General features: G+C 41.7%; 1 protein-coding gene across 1 annotated transcript in view; it reads left to right on the top strand.

Moving 5' to 3' along the window:
* Positions 1 to 5,727: 5,727 nt before the first annotated feature.
* Positions 5,728 to 16,586, top strand: part of myef2 (myelin expression factor 2) — a 28,807-nt gene continuing 17,948 nt past the window's right edge. The window contains exons 1-2 of the mRNA XM_072565122.1: positions 5,728 to 5,903; positions 13,700 to 13,905. Coding sequence (XP_072421223.1) covers positions 5,821 to 5,903; positions 13,700 to 13,905 — 289 coding nt within the window. The 5' untranslated portion in view covers positions 5,728 to 5,820. The remainder of the gene's footprint in view (positions 5,904 to 13,699; positions 13,906 to 16,586) is intronic.

Below are 16,586 nucleotides of genomic sequence, written 5' to 3'. Positions count from 1 at the left end.
AGTGGAGTTCAGGTTCTCTGAAAATGCAATCACAGGTAGTCAGGGCAGTGAAGAAGGCTTTTGGCACACTGGCCTTCATCAGTTAGGGCACTGAGTACAGAAGTTGGGAAGCTATGTTGTAGTTGTACAGGACGTTGGTGAGGCCGCACTTAGAGTATTGTGTGTAGTTTTGGTCACCTTGCTGTAGGAAGGATGTTATTAAACTGGAAAGAGTGCAGATGAAATTTGCAAGGATGTTGCTGAGACTCAAGGGCCTGAGTTATAAGGAGAGGTTGGGCAAGCTAGGACTTCTTTCTTTCGAGCATAGGAGACTGAGGGGGGATCTTGTAGAAGTGCATAAGATCATGAGAGGCATAGATAGGGTGAATGCACTCTGTTTTCTTCCCAGGATTAGGGAATCAAGAACAAGAAGGCATCAGTTTAAGGCTGGAGGGGAAAGAATAAAAAGGTAGCATTTTTACACAGAGGGTTGTATGAATATGGAATAAGCTGCCAGCGGAAGTGGTTGTGGCGGGTACATTAACACCATTTAAAAAGGCATTTGGATAAAAACATGGAGAGGGAAGGTTTAGAAGGATATGGGCCAAGTGGAGTTAGTGTTGATGGGTGTTTTGGTCAACAGTTTGCTCACCATGCTGTCGGACTCTATGACCTAGAACTCTGGGAAGCTAGGGCAGTGATTGCTGGGCCCCTCAAGGTCTCTTTGTTCAGCAACACTCCTCAGGACCTTACCATTATGTGTCTTAAGTCCTGCCCTGATTTGCCTTTCCAAAATGCAACACTTCACATTTATCTAAATTAAACTCCATTTACCACTCCTCAGCTCAACGGCTCATCGGATCAAGATCCTGTTGTAATCTGAGGTAGCATTCTTCGTAGTCCGCTACACCTCCAATTTTGATATCATCTGCAATCTTACTAAATGTACCTCCTGTGTTCACATACAAATCTCTGGTTGGCATGAACGAGTTGGATCAAAGGATCAGTTTCTGTGCAGTACATCTCTATGACTCTATAACTAGTGGTTCATTTGTCTGTCTGTATATGTGTGTCAAAGAGGAATGATGAGGGCAGAGGGATAGATGTGATCTATATGGACTTCAGTAAGGCGTTCGACAAGGTTCCCCATGGGAGACTGATTAGCAAGGTTAGATCTCACAGAATACAGGGAGAACTAGCCATTTGGATACAGAACTGGCTCGAAGGTAGAAGACAGGGTGGTGGTGGAGGGTTGTTTTTCAGACTGGAGGCTGTGACCAGTGGAGAGCCACAAGGATCGGTGCTGGGTCCTCTACTTTTTGTCATTTACATAAATGATTTGGATGCGAACATAAAAGGTACAGTTAGTACAGTTAGCTGTATTCCTGATGAAGGGCTTTTGCCCGAAATGTCGATTTTACTGCTCCTCAGATGCTGCCTGAACTGCTTTGCTTTTCCAGCACCACTCTAATCTAGACTCTGTACAGTTAGTAAGTTTGCAGATGACACCAAAATTGGAGGTGTAGTGGACAGCGAAGAGAGTTACCTCAGATTACAACAGGATCTTGACCAGATGGGCCAATGGGCTGAGAAGTGGCAGATGGAGTTTAATTCAGGTAAATGAAAGGTGCTGCATTTTGGGAAAGCCAATCTTAGCAGGACTTATACACTTAATGGTAAGGTCCTAGGGAGTGTTGCTGAACAAAGAGACCTTGAAGTACAGGTTCATAGCTCCTTGAAAGTGGAGTCGCAGGTAGATAGGAGAGTAAAGAAGGCATTTGGTATGCTTTCCTTTATTGGTCATAGTACTGAGTACAGGAGTTGGGAGGTAATGTTGTGTCTGTCCAGGACATTGGTTAGGCCAGTGTTGGAATATTGCGTGCAATTCTGGTCTCCTTCCTATCGGAAAGATGTTATGAAACTTGAAAGGATTCAGAAAAGATTTACAAGCATGTTGCGAGGGTTGGAGGTTTTGAGCTATAGGGAGATGCTGAACAGGCTGGGGCTGTTTTCCCTGGAGCGTTGGAGGCTGAGGGGTGACCTTATAGATGTTTACAAAATTGAGGGGCATGGATAGGGTAAATAGGCAAAGTCTTTTCCCTGGGGTCAGGGAGTCCAGAACTAGAGGGCATAGGTTTAGGGTGAGAGGGAAAAGATATAAAAGAGACCTAAGAGGCAACCTTTTCACACAGAGGGTGGTATGTGTATGGAATGAGCTGCCAGAGGAAGTGGTGGAGGCTGGTACAATTGCAACATTTAAAAGGCATTTGGATGGGCATTTGAATAGGAAGGTTTTGGAGGGATATGGGCCAGGTGGAACTCGATTGGGTTGGCATATCTGGTCGGCATGGACGGGTTGGACTGAAGGGTCTGTTTCCATGCTGTACATCTCTGTGACTCTATGACTGTAATTACAGATTGACAATTTATAGTTGTTTGTCTGTGATTAAGATCTATTTACTTGGAATAAAACATTGATTTTGTTAACTACAGAAATCTGGTCAATGTTTTCTGTTAGCTTGGGTTTATCCAGCCAGGAAGCATCAGGACGTGGAGAAGTCGATGTTTCAGGTGTAACCTTTCTTCAGTACTGGCGGTGAGTGTGGGGAGGAGTTACAGATAAAGGAGGTGGTAGGGGGGCAGGTTGATAAAATGGGGATAGGTGAAGACAGGGAGAGGAATGAATCCAATTGGTGGTAGGGAGCAGTGGAACAGGGGAGGGGCTGGGAAGGGAGTCAGGGATGAGGAGGGAAGTTATTGGCCATTTCAGTTCCCCCAACCACTCCCTTTCCGACATGACCGTCCTTGGCCTCCTCCATTACCAAAACGAACCACAGCACAAATTAGGGGAACACCTCACCTTCCGCCTAGGCAGCCTACAGCTCGGAGAACTCAACATTGAGTTCCCCAGTTTCAAACAACCTCCCTTCCAGGCCCCTACTCCTCCCTTCCACTGGTCCCTGCCACCAACTGGATTCATTCTTTCCACTGACCAACCAAGTCATACTCTCTACTTGTCTTCACCTATCTCTACTTCACCCGTGCCTCCACCACCCCCTTTATCTGCAGCTCCCCCCACACCCACCCAGTCCTGAAGAAGGGTTACACCGAAAACATCGACTTCTCCACTTCCTGTTGCTGCCTGGCCTGCTGTGTTCTTCCAGCCTCCTGCCTGTCTGTTTTGGATTCCAGCATCTGCAGTTTTTGTTTTGACCCTAACCAAGCTTAGGTTTATCCAGCAGGTAAATCGGGACTTTGTGTAATCTGAAGAAAATTTTAATTTTTGTGACACTTTGGGAAATAGTGAGGCTTTATTTCCAGTGCATGAACTTAGTGAGGCATGACAACGTCTGAAGAGCTAATGCCCGAAACATCGATTCTCCTGCTGCTCAGATGCTGCCTGACCTGCTGTGCTTTTCCAGCACCACAGTCTCAACTCTGATCTCCAGCATCTGCAGTCCTCACTTTCTACTAGGCATGAAAATGGGTTTGCTTTCAGCAGAATTGACCAATTTTCTGCACCTGTTAGACATCTATGATGGTCCTGTAATACCATTGTACCACCTTTTAAGGCCCTTGTGGTGCAGTGATAGTGTCCCTACCTCTGAGCCAGGATGCCTGGGTTCAAGTCTCAGATGCTGTTAGGGTGTATTGTAGCATCTTTGAATACAGTGACTTGAAAATATCTAGGACTATCCTTTTGTGTTTTGCTATGAGCCTCGCCAATCTGTTATGTTTACTCTTCCTCCCCAACCTTATTTTGCCCCCTTCATTTCCAAGGAAGAGTCACATCTGTCTTGAAACATTAACTCTTTTTTTTTCTCTCTGTAGATGCTGCTGGTTGAGTTTCTCCAGCAGTCTTTATTTTAGCTATCCTGCATCTGCAGTTCTTTATTTGTAATAACTTGCATTGCCTGATTTAGACTCTACATGACTCATTACCCATGCTGATTATTCTGTTCCCACGTCTCAGATCCCCTGTGGAGGGAGTTACCCTGAAATGGATGTTAATTGTAACCTCAAGTGCAAACACCCGCACAAATTTTATGGACAAGTATTCATGTACTCTGATCCCAAGAAGTGTTGAATAAAATTGTAGTAGTATCTCTCCATTTGTCAGTCTCTTTCTTTGACATAATTTCCATATAATTATTAAAATATGTGCAGTTGAACAATGGGAGAAATCAGTTATTTTTCTATTTGTGTGGTATTACTGGATGTCAAACCGTTTATTTGATGGCAAAATTGAAAAATAATCCTGGAAATGCACAGCATCTGAGAAGCAGTTTTGAATTCAAAAATATACTGTATTACATAAAAAATATATAAATAAATGATTTAGAACAGCCGGAGTTCTTCCGGTTTTTACATAAATAAAGGACGTGACCAAAGTTGACATGTATAAGATGCATAACCAAACGAGTTTACTCCAGTAACGCACAAAAACAGGTGTCTGAAGGAATTCAGCAAGTCTGGTACGACCAGACTGTTTCAAGTCCACAACACTTATAGAGTCATAGAACTGTACAGCATGGAAACAGACCCTTCTCTTTAGAACATACATGTGATCAGGAAAATTCTTCCAGTGATTAAATTTCACAAATAAAGTGAACATAAGGAATTTTCACCCCCTGTCAAGCACACAGAGAGGTTTTACCTTGTTGACAGCCCTAGGGTACACTGTATTGTTTTTTTTTATTTCAAAAATATACTTTATTCATAAATGATTTGATGGTCTGTACATTGGATCATGCCATACATATGTCCATATTTACAAACACAGATTCGACTTTATTCTTGTCCTTTACAATCCTGTGCATTTTTTCAATCTTGTATATATACATATATTTGGCTGAGGCATCAGCAGAGCCCAAAAAAACGTCTGTATGGGCCCCCTGTTCTTCTTTCGGCAGGCCGATCTTACACAGTGGTCTTTCCCCACCGCGCCTTGGCGGCAGCTGCCCCAAGCTTCAGCGCGTCCCTCAACACGTAGTCTTGGACCTTGGAATGTGCCAGTCTGCAACACTCGGTCGGGGTCAACTCCTTCAGCTGGAAGATCAACAGGTTTCGGACCGCCCAGAGAGCGTCCTTCACCGAGTTGATGATCCTCCAGGCGCAGTTAATGTTCGTCTCGGTGTGAGTCCCGGGGAACAGGCCGTAGAGCACGGAGTCCCGCGTCACGGCGCTGCTCGGGACGAACCTCGACAAGCACCACTGCATTCCTCTCCAGACTTCCTCTGCATAGGCACATTCCAGAAGGAGGTGTGTGACAGTCTCGTCCCCCCCGCAGCCACTTCGAGGGCAGCGTGCGGTGCGGCAGAGAGTCCGGGCGTGCATAAAGGATCTCACAGGCAGAGCCCTTCTCACCACCAGCCAAGCCACGTCTTGGTGCTTGTTGGAAAGTTCTGGCGATGAGGCATTCTGCCAAATGGCTTTGACAGTCTGCTCAGGGAACCGCTCGACAGGATCCGCCCTCTCCTTTTCCCGAAGGGTCTCAAGGACGCTACGTGCTGACCACTGGCAGAGAGAGCACTTTGATTGTTCAGGTTTGGAGGTGGCGGGGTTGGACAAAATTTAAATAAAAAAATCACACGACACCAGCCTGTGGTGTAACCGGCTGATTTTTGGAAGACCCCAGTGCTGCTGTGTGAAGCTGAGGCTTGTAGGGTGGGGAGGCTGGGTGTTTGTGAGTGGAGGGGTCGGGAGTTATCGCGAGATCAGAGGGTGACGTGACGTGACGTGGGGGGAGGGGCGCGCGGTGGCGGCGGCAGCTCCTGCCTCAAAGGCCGTGAACTCGGACGGTCGATCGCTCGCTCGCTCTCCCTTTCAACGAGAATCGCGATGGAGGAGCTTAAAGAGGAGACGCAGCCAGAGCCGAACCCGGAAAATACTCCGCACGAAGACCACGAGGCGCCCATTAAAATGTAAATGAATATTGTCGCATCCAGCCGCGGGGTCCATTCGCGAGTGTCCCTGGGCCCCCGGTTCCAGGCCTCGGGGGCCAGGCTGTCTGCTCAGGCGGCCTCCCTCTCCCCCCCCCCTCCCTCTCCCTCTCTCTCTGTCCCGTTTTAAAATTGTTACTATTAAATCGACTGTGTGTCCGGCTCCTCTCGGAGGCCTGAAGTTTCCAGTCGGTGTAGAAGCCGGTCTTTTTAACCCCTCTGTCACAGTTAGCGCCATGTAGTATTCGCTTTGTGGTGCAGTTTGATCCGAACCTCTACTTTATCGCCTGAAAATTTGATGTTTTAACCCCGCGGGGTTTTTTTTTTCTCTCTCTACAGTTTATACACAACGTAAATTCGCGTTTTTTTTTTGTCTTTTCCAGTTTGATGGGAAGGTAGTTACAATGTGGAAACGTGAATTGTAATTGTGGCTGCTACAGTGTGGCGGGAGGCAGTTTTACTTGTAGCCTTGGGCAAAGGAATTTGTTCGTCCTTTTGAGATAAATTCTCCTAATGTAGGTGGGGAAGTTAATGTATGTAGTCGTTTCTAAACTGCACATCACACGACCTGGCTCCAACTCTCTTTTCCGTTTATTCTCGAAATATTTTCCTCTTTATTCTTGTACTTTTTTTTCCCCCCGTAATCTGGGGGAATTGCTGCAACTGTTTCGTTGTCCGTCTAACAAAGAAATGCGCACGTGGTTCTCGGTAAACGTTTTACATATTTAAATATAAGTAGACAACAAAATTGCCTATTGGAAATAAAATATTTCTCGGCCTGCAATAAGGCACTTTAATAGTAACATTGAGGATGAGAGCATTTTCTACGATTGATTGTGGGAAAACTGTCCTAATGAAAATTGCGATTGCTTAGGTGTTTTGTACAGTCCTTGCAACGGTACAAGTAGCTTTTATCCAATAGCCAACTTATGGTAATGAATTTAGCCGATTTATCGTCTCCCTGTTGCTAGTTCCATTGGAACGCTGTTTCTGTTTCTAGCTAATAGTGCAACCCCGATTTATCAAGCTGCCAGATAATTATCTAATATATTCCACAGTTTACAGATTTTTCCTAGTTAAAAGCCACACTATACCAGGTTATAGTCCAACAGGTTTAATCGGAAGCGCACTAGCTTTCGGAGCGTCGCTCCTTCAGGTGATAGTGGAGGACTCAATCCTAAATCAGAATTTTTAGCAAAAATTTACTGTGTGATGTAACTGAAATTATACATTGGAAAATACCTTGATGTCTGTTAAGTCTTTCATCTGTTTGAATATCATGATTGTTTCACTTCTTTCATGTGTAAATCACAAAACCCTTTTTTAAAAAGCTGCATTCTCAGGTTAGCTGTAACAATGGGTGATAGCTAGACAATATGCCTGATGAAGGGCTTTTGTCCGAAACGTCGATTTCGCTGCTTGTTGGATGCTGCCTGAACTGCTGTGCTCTTCCAGCACCACTAATCCAGTATTTGGTTTTCAGCATCTGCAGTCATTGTTTTTACCAATATGTTGAAGGTGTTAGTCTCCTGTTTTCTCTGTCTATGTTATGTCTAGATTTGATTCTAATCTAAAAAGTGAGATAACAGTTTTACATGAATTCATGCACTTTTGAGCAAAGTACAATGTAACTATTAGTACAAATTCACCCCACAAAATGTGTGCGTGTGGGATTTTGTCTGTGTGTGTCTGTCTGGGTTGGGGATTGTGAGTGTGGGAATGTGTGTGTGTGTCTGGGGTGGGGGGTTGAGTGTCTGAGAGAGAGTATGTGCATGAATGTTGAGTCGTCTAAGTCTCTGAGAGGATGCCTGTGTGTGTGTGGGGTGCGATGGTGGTCACCTGTAATGTGACATGAACCCAAGGTCCTGGTTGAGGATCTCCCTATGGGTACTGAACTTAGCTATCAGCCTCTGCTCGGCCACTTTCCTCTGCTGCCTGTCCCGAAGTTCGCCTTGGAGGATGGTCACCTGAAGGTCGAGGTCGAATGTCCTGAAGTGTTCCCCCAACTGGGAGGGAACATTCCTGTCTGTTTCAGCACCACGCCAAAACAACCAATTTAGCATTGTCGAACTGAGCAATATAAGCAGCAGCGTCTTGTTTTTGTGAGAGTCAAATTGCTTTTAATAGTTGAGATGATAATGATTGGTACCCACTCTTTCCCCCACCCCCCCAACACACACACACACACTTTAAATTACAAGATTCGGTTAATAGCATTATTCCAGGTTAGGTTGTTGGTTCCAGTCCCGTTGCAGGGTCAGCACAGTTGAGCTGCAGATGTGCTATTTGTGGGCGGCACGGTGGTTATCACTGCTGCCTCTCAGTGCCTGAGACCCGGGTTCAATTCCCGCCTCAGACGACTGACTGTGTGGGGCACACATTCTCCCTGTGTCTGCCTGGGTTTCCTCCCCACAGTCCAAAGATGTAAAGGTCAGGTGAATTGGCCATGCTAAATTGCCCGTAGCATTAGGTAAGGGGTAAATGTAGGGGTATGGGTGGGTTGTGCTTCGGCAGTTCGGTGTGGACTTGTTGGGCTGAAGGGCCTGTTTCCACACTGTAATGTAATCTAATCTATATTAGAAGTGCCATGTGAATGTGAAGTGAAAAAAAGGATCTTAAATACACATGACAGATCCCATCATATTATGTGGAGAGTAGAGTTTTGTGGTTTTTCCCCACATGAATAACCTCCAGGTAAATTTAATGTCACAAAGATGAGCTGTGAAAATGTAAATTTCCCATGAGTAGGGAATTATTGTGTTGCCTTTCTGTTCTTTAATATGAAGTGGGGTCCTTGGCAAGGCCAGCATTTGATCCCTCCCTAATTGTACTTTAACAAAGTAACTCTGGGGCTACTTAGATAGTTGAGAATTAACCACAATGCTGATTTGGAGTTGAATGTAGGCCAGACTAGATAAGGATGATGGATTTCTCTCTGACGTTAATGATGGAACTTTACAACAATCGACGAGAGTTGTCATTATCATGTTACGTTTATGCCATCATCCCATTATCTGTATCCTCTGTGCAGGCAAGGTGGTGTTTCAGTGGTAAAGTCACTGGGCTAGTTATTCAGAGACCCAGGTCAATCCTGTCAGGCCACGATTTCCTCTGAAATGGCTAAGCAAGCCATCCTGTTCAATTATGAATGGCCAATAAATGCTGGCTTTGCCTCTTCGTCCCTTGAAAATATAAAGGAGACATGTGGCAAGGTTGCTGGTCTTGGTTGTCTGAACTTCAACTTTTGACTGTGTCCTTTCATTTCATCAAACACCTGCTTATTTTTTTAAAATTCAGTCATATAAGAGATTTGGCCTATTGGATTATAAGTTTCTTAAATTTGCTTTCTAAAACACAATATTCCTATCCTTACCCATGATTTTGTAAAATCATGACTTCCTTTGATTTTTTTTTGCCTATAGTAGACCCCTGCAGCCTACAATTATAGTGTGCTGTCAGTTGCTGGTACAACATGCAGTTTTCAACTTGCATTTATATAGTGCCTTTAATCCCAAACCACTTCAAACAAAACTTATAAAAAGGTATGATACTGTAGCATGTAAAGCAATGCCAAAAATTTGGTCAGAGGTAGTTCTAAAGGAGTGATAAAGAATAAGACTAGATAGAAAGTCTATGGTTGAAGACTTTCTACTTCACATAGAGGGTAGTGGGCATTTGGAACGCGTTGCCAGCAGAGATGTTTAAGATGTCTGAATAAATGCATGAGTAAGTGGGGAGTAGAGGGATACAGATGCTTAGAAATTGAGCAACGGGTTTAGACAGTACATTTGGATCGGCTCAGGCTTGGAGGGCCGAAGGGCTTATTCCTGGGCTGTAAACTCTTAATTCTTTTGTTCTGAAGGTATGGCAAAGATAAGCCATTGCAATGACACAGTTATGACTTGGGAATTAATGAGGCTGTAATTTAAGGAAGGGTTGTGGAATTGGAAGAAGTCTGAGGTTGGTAAAGGCAGTGCTATGAAGGAATTGTAAAACAATAAGCGTTTTAAAATCAAGGCATTGCTTTGCCCGGACCCAGTGTAAGTCTGTCAAAAAGGTGATAGCGAACAGAACTTTATGCAAATTAACGCAGAAACAGCTGAGTTTTTGATGACCACAAATTGAGAGTAGAATGTGGGATACCAGCTGAGGGTGTGTGGAGACAGGTGGCTCAGTTATTAGCACTGATGCCTCTGCGCCAGGGACACTAGTTTGATTCCAGCCTGGGCCGACTTTGAGTCAAGTTTGCACGTTCTCCCCGTGTCTGCGTGGGTTTCCTCCCGGTGCTTTGGTTTTCTCCCGCAATCCAAAGGTGTGCAAGTTAGGTGAATTGGCCATGCGAAGTTGTCCACAGTGTTCAGGGATGTGTAGGTTAGGTGTATTTGTCCAGAGATAAATGTAGCATAATAGGGTAAGGGAGTATGTCTGAGTGAGTTACTCTCTGGAGGGTTGGTGTGGACTTGTTGCACCTAATGGCCTGTTTCTGCACGAGACATTCTATGATAACAAGTGCATCAATGAGGGTTTCAGTAGTAGATAAACTAAGATCACGGCAAAGTTGGGCAAGCTTCCAGAGGTAGACGAAGGCAATCTTGGTTGTAGGAAAATGAAGTCAGAAGTTCATTTCAGAATTAAATGTGACTCAAAGTTGTGAGCAAACTAGTTTAATTTCTGATTGTTGTCAGAGAACAAAGTTTTGAGTGAGATCTGTAAACACGTGGTCCACTAGCCAACATTTAATTGGAAGAAATTAGATGGTATTTTAGATTTTGTTACCATGTGGTTATAGTGTAACAGTGAAGACATACTGCTGCAATTGTGTAAGGGACCGGAAGGGCTCAAATTGGAAAAACAATGTACAGTTAGCACTCCTTACCTAAAGAAAAGATATTTGCCTTTTGTGGGAGTGTTATGTGTGTTGACTAGACTGATACTTGTGATGGCAGAGACTGTTCTTTGAGAATGGTAGAGTAGACTAGGATTATGTTCTGTCATTTTGAATATTGGGAAATCTGATTGAAATATAAAATTCTTAAGGAGCTTGACAGGGTGCATACTAGAAAGATGTTTCCCTGGATTGGGGATCTCTAATTTGGGGTCACCACTTCAAAATAAGGTATTTAACCATTTGCAACTGAAATGACAATTTTTTTTTCAGAGAGTTGTAATTATTCTTTTGGAATTTTCTTGTACAATGGAGTCATATATGCTCTGTATGCATAAGGCAGATACTTCAATACAACAAGAATTGAAGGATATGGCATGGGTTGGTGGAGTTGAGCTAATCAATGAACCATAATTGTATAGACCCAAAGTGCAGTATGACCTATCCTGTTTCTATTTCTTAGTATCCTTCAGGCAGTTCTTTAAAGCTTATTATCATTAACAAGGGAGGATGAGAAGTTGAGAGTTGGGGCAAGGATAGACTATTAGCTCATGAATCATAAAACTAGTTCCTGGTCCAGACTTATTCTGTTTGTGGAAGGAATTCAGTTCTATCTGAAACATCTTGAAGTGTTTAATATTAAACTTTCTGATGTGTAAAGTGATTTTTTTTCATATTTAAGAATAATATTATTAGTGATATGTATAATAAATGCTTGGTAGTACAAAAAGTAAACATTGCTAAAAGAAGAAAGTCTAAGCTTTAAGTTGTGCACTTAGTAGAGCGAGTATGCGAGCAACATATTTAGGGAAGACAAAACGGCTACCAATTTATACGGCTTGAGAAGAAAGTGATATTGATTCTGCTATCATTGGCATGAAAATGCAGCAAGGGCAGTTAATCTTAATTCTTAGACCAGACTGTGGTCAGGATGTTGTCATGAGAAAGCAACAGAGATTTGTGGTTTCCATAACCCATTTTAATTCCATGAAAAAATGCAATGAATATACAAGCTCTTCTTGGTTACATAAAACAGGGACTGTTTTGAATTTATGGAATTTGTACAATCTGCAAATGCATGACAGTGCAGTGGTCTTTAAATTTTTTTTTAAGGTGTAATTCTCAGCATGTTCCATTGATAATTTGCAGTGTTCTGATTGTGCTCAACCCGTCTGTGCTTGCAAACCTGAGAAAAGTATCTCCACCATATGAGATTCTGCTACTGGAAATCCTTCATTAATTAATTAAGGCTGTGCAAAGAATCACACTAGAAACCAATTTAAGATTATCAGTGTAGCCGCCTTCTATACCATATGATTCCATTAAATCTAAACATTCATTCAGCCTGCCCTAATAGTTCTGCGTGAAAACATGTCACCAAGCAGGAAAAAAAATCCACTCCATGTAATTCGTTTGCGCATTTGTGACACTGTACATTTTTAATTCTCTGGAATCTGGGTGTTGCTGGCTGGTCAGCATTTATTGCCTATTCCTAGCTGCTCTCGAAGGTAGTGATGAGCTACTGCTGCAATCCAAATGCTACAAGTAGACTCGCAAAGCTGTTGTGGTTCTGTTCGCCGAGCTGGGAATTTGTGTTGCAGACGTTTTGTCCCCTGTCTAGGTGACATCCTAGAACCACAACAATGAGCACCCGAGCTACAAATCTTCGCACAAAATTTGAAGACTCACAAAGCTCTTGGGGAGGGCTTTTGACCCAGTGACAATGAAGAAAGTTAGTATGGTGAATGATGTGGGGGAGCTTGGTGGTGTTCCCATGTGTCTGCTGCCCTCGTCCTTCTAGATGGAAACGGTTGTGGCTTGAAATGTGTTTTCTAAGGATCTTGGGTGAATTTCTATAGGGTATCTTGTAGATCATACACACTATTGCTACTGAGCATCTGGTGGACGTAATGGATACTTGTGGATATGATGCTAGTCAATCTGGTTAAGTGGTCCTGGATAATGTTGAGCTTCTTGAATGTTGGAGCTCTATCCATCCAGGCAAATGGTGAGTATTTTTATCACAATGCTGACTTATGCCTGATAGCTTTGGGAATTAAGAAGGTGAGTTACTCACTACAGTATTCCTACCCTCTGACCGGCTCTTAGAGTCATACAGCAATACATCACAGAAACAGGCTCTTCGTTCCAACTCTTCCACGCTGACCAGATATCCCCATCTGCTCTACTTTCCACTGTACTTGTATAGCGAGTCCAGTTGAGTTTCTGGTTAATGGTACCCCCCCCCCCCCCGCCCCCAGATGTTGATAGTGGGGGAATTCAGTGATGGTAACACCATTAACTGTCAAGGGTGGTGGTTAGTTTGTCTGTTATTGCCAGTGGTTGTTACCTGACATTTGTTTTAGATTCTTTTTTTAAAATGTTTTTCAAATTCTACCATCTGCTGTGGCAGGGTTTGAACTTGGATCCCCACAGCATTAGCTGGATTATTCCAGATTAATAGCGATAATGCCACTACGCGGTGGCACACAGGACACTCTCTATATGTTGACAAAAGAATTTGTGTTTGCATAGTCTCTTTTTTTAAGTGAACATAGTGCTACTGCATTCCCATGGCAATACCCGGACCAATCGGAATATACCTGTTTGGTTTGAATTCAGATTGATGGTTGATCTTTCTGCATCTCCATGCAAGGCTGGCCTCATAATCACCACCTTCCCCTCATGCTCTCTTAACTCTGTCATATATTTTAACTCCGCTTCTTGTGAGAACATGATGAAAAGATTTGAAATTTTGTCTAATTTTTGCACCGTTTAAGATCTGGTTATTATGTTGAAAGATGCAATATTTTAACATTTGAAACAAATGGCTCCTTTGAGAACACCTGAATAGTTTTTTGTGAAGTTAATGTATTTTTCTTTTAATACCTAGTGAAGAGGATGAGCCACCAAAGGAAGAGACTTTAAGTTTGAAAGAAAAATCCACAGGAAACAAAAAGTCTGATCGATTTCATCCATATTTAAAAGAGAAGGTGACAAATGGAGACAAAAAGGGTCATAACCAGAACAGAGTGTTTATCAGCAACATTCCATATGATACAAAGTGGCAAGTGATTAAAGACCTTATGCGCGAAAAAGGTAATTTATGGAAAGATTTTTTTTCTATATGAATAACGACAATACTTTCCAAAATTAATTTACATTTCTTCATCTACTAAAGTTTAAGAGATTTCTTTTAATTTTAGTGATGGTATAGCAAACTGCAAGTATAAATAAAATTGGAGAACTTTGTATTCGTGATCCAGTCAACACTAATGAGACTTTTTTGTGCTTTGAATTTAGCATTAAAACGTTTAGCTTATGTGAAACATCAGGGCAGATGTTAAAGTTGATCTTTTGCTTTCAAACAAATATGTAATATTTATCTGTAATTTTAAAATCAATTATGCATAAAAATGGAAAGTACCTTGTGGAGTGGAACAAGAAATACTTTAAGGGTTTGACATCATGCTAATTCATGTGCTTTAATTGCCTAACTTTACAAGTGGGAATGTAGTGAAGCTTTTATGATAATGTTGTCCAGAGAACTCATTCAAAAGTGTCATCAGTTCCATGATGTGCAATCAGGACTTTGTGTATTCTTTCTTATAAAAACACATGGCAGAGGAAAATAATCAGACCCTCAATACTGGAAAGCTACAGTTCTAAGATATTTTGTCAGGCAAAAATATTCCTCGTGGGATTGAAAAGATACCAACTGAAATGTTTCTCTTTTGAGGATATCGTACAATTGAAAGTTTATTTATTGAAATGTCTGTTGAGATGGTGATTCTAAAATCCTTTAATAGCCATCAAAATTCTGCTGGAAACTTTCAAAATTTAGCTCCAAAGCAAACTTGCATTGTGTTCTTTCTTTTCCAAAGACAAGGGTAATTTTCTTTGGTAAGGAGGATTCGCACTAAGAGATGCATTAGCAATAAAGAGTGACATCTCTGTTTGCTTGGCATTAATTTGGAATCATCATTTCGTGAGAGTTGTAAATTCCAGTGGATTACATGTTGAGTCATTTGAAACAAATTCATTTTTGGCTGAGAAATATTTCTCATGGAATCTGTGCTGCTCCTCAGATTGGTCAAACTCAAACTCTTTCTTGAGCCTGCTTTCCCTATCCCAGATAGGTAAGTCAGTCTCTTGGGATAGTAAGAATTACTAATTTCGCAAAAAAAATTTAGACCCTGGAAGTCCATCAACATTTTTGCATTTTCAAGCCACACATTTGTACAACTTGGTCACCACTGGGTACTTTGAGTCTCGATTATTGTTTAAATGGAATCTATATTTGGTCTAGCTGCCTGGTGATTTGGATATAAATGTATATCTAAAATAATTGAATTGGGCAATTGGTTCTAAAGATTCTGGGTTCTTTGAAAGTGAGGTTTAAGATGTTAATACGTTGTAGACCATTTTGATGGCATACCCAAGAGGTTAGATAACTTTAGCTTTGAGCTCTGGCTGTCAGTGAAATTCTAAATTAATGACCTTTATGATCTGGGACGTGTGAAAGTAGTGAAGTATATGAACTTGGATGTACCTCTCTTAGTACGATGAGAAGAAATCTTTATATATACTGAACTGTATGCTCCTTCTCAATGCTTTGCAGCTGAATATTTTAAGTGAAATCAGTATTCTTTGTGAACAAGCATCTTAAAAAGGATTTAAGCAATAAAATAGCTAAAAGAAGTAATAACTACTGTTTAGCTATAGCCTATATTGTCTAGATGTATAGAGCTTTAATATAATTTGGTGATGCCCCTCACCCCTCAAATAGATTGAAAATTCTAGCAGAAACTTCCTGGAATCTTGACCTTGCATTGTAAACACCTAATGATACAAAAATTAAATTGTTTTTGTCTGCTGTTAGTGTGGATTACAATCCATATTGTGTACCACTGGGATTGAGAAATCAAGAGAAAAATAGGACATAACTAGGTGTCTTTGGTTCGTAATTTTTTAAATAGATGAAAGAAACCATGTATTACAAGACCGCGCATTGACTTAGTTATTGTATAATAAGAGTTTATCAAATTGCTTGCTTGGCATTTAGTTGGTAATTATTTCATCCATTGCCTGTCTTTGCTGGAAGACATGGTTGGAGTTTTTATGCTCCTTGTCAGCTTTCTTGGAATGTAGTTTCACACTTAGTGGTGTCATCGTATTAAAATTTCAGATCCAGAGTGTTGAGCTTCATTAACAGCCATGTTTATTTTAAAAGATTCCATCAGTTGGCAGTTTGGAAATCTCTGTTTGAGAAATCCTGTTTCAAAAGTCCAGATTTGCATCGAAGGGAAGTTGATGTTTGGGCAGTGAAAGAAGTAGGTAGATAGTTAGTTGTGTTTTGTTTTTGTTTTGCTAATGCTTTCCTTTTTAATGACAATGACATTGTCTGGTGTGTATTGCCGCCTGGCTGTTAGGGATCTATTAAGAAAGTTTGTGACAAATCCATCTCAGCTGTTCAGTGCAACAACACATTCTTCTGATGGTGAGTCCTTTCTGAATAACCTTCACGCATTGGGTAATTTTGCAGTTGAGCTGGTTGGCCAATGACTTTCAACAAGTTTCAGTATTATGTTTAAAGGATGAATATTAAATGCCTGATATAGATGTGGTATTTCCTCATTGTTTTGTTTTGTTTTGTACTGTTCAGTTCCACATGCAAAGGTCCCCTCTTTATTTCCCCTCTTCAATTATAACTAGACAAATCCTTATTTATTCTTAGAATTTTTCACGACTCCAGGATGTACCGAATGTTGAATAAATGG

Source organism: Chiloscyllium punctatum, chromosome 48 (assembly GCF_047496795.1).
Source record: "Chiloscyllium punctatum isolate Juve2018m chromosome 48, sChiPun1.3, whole genome shotgun sequence".
Taxonomy (NCBI): domain Eukaryota; kingdom Metazoa; phylum Chordata; class Chondrichthyes; order Orectolobiformes; family Hemiscylliidae; genus Chiloscyllium; species Chiloscyllium punctatum.
Note: the sequence above shows the minus strand (reverse complement) of the source record. Positions and strands in the feature narration are given on the sequence as shown.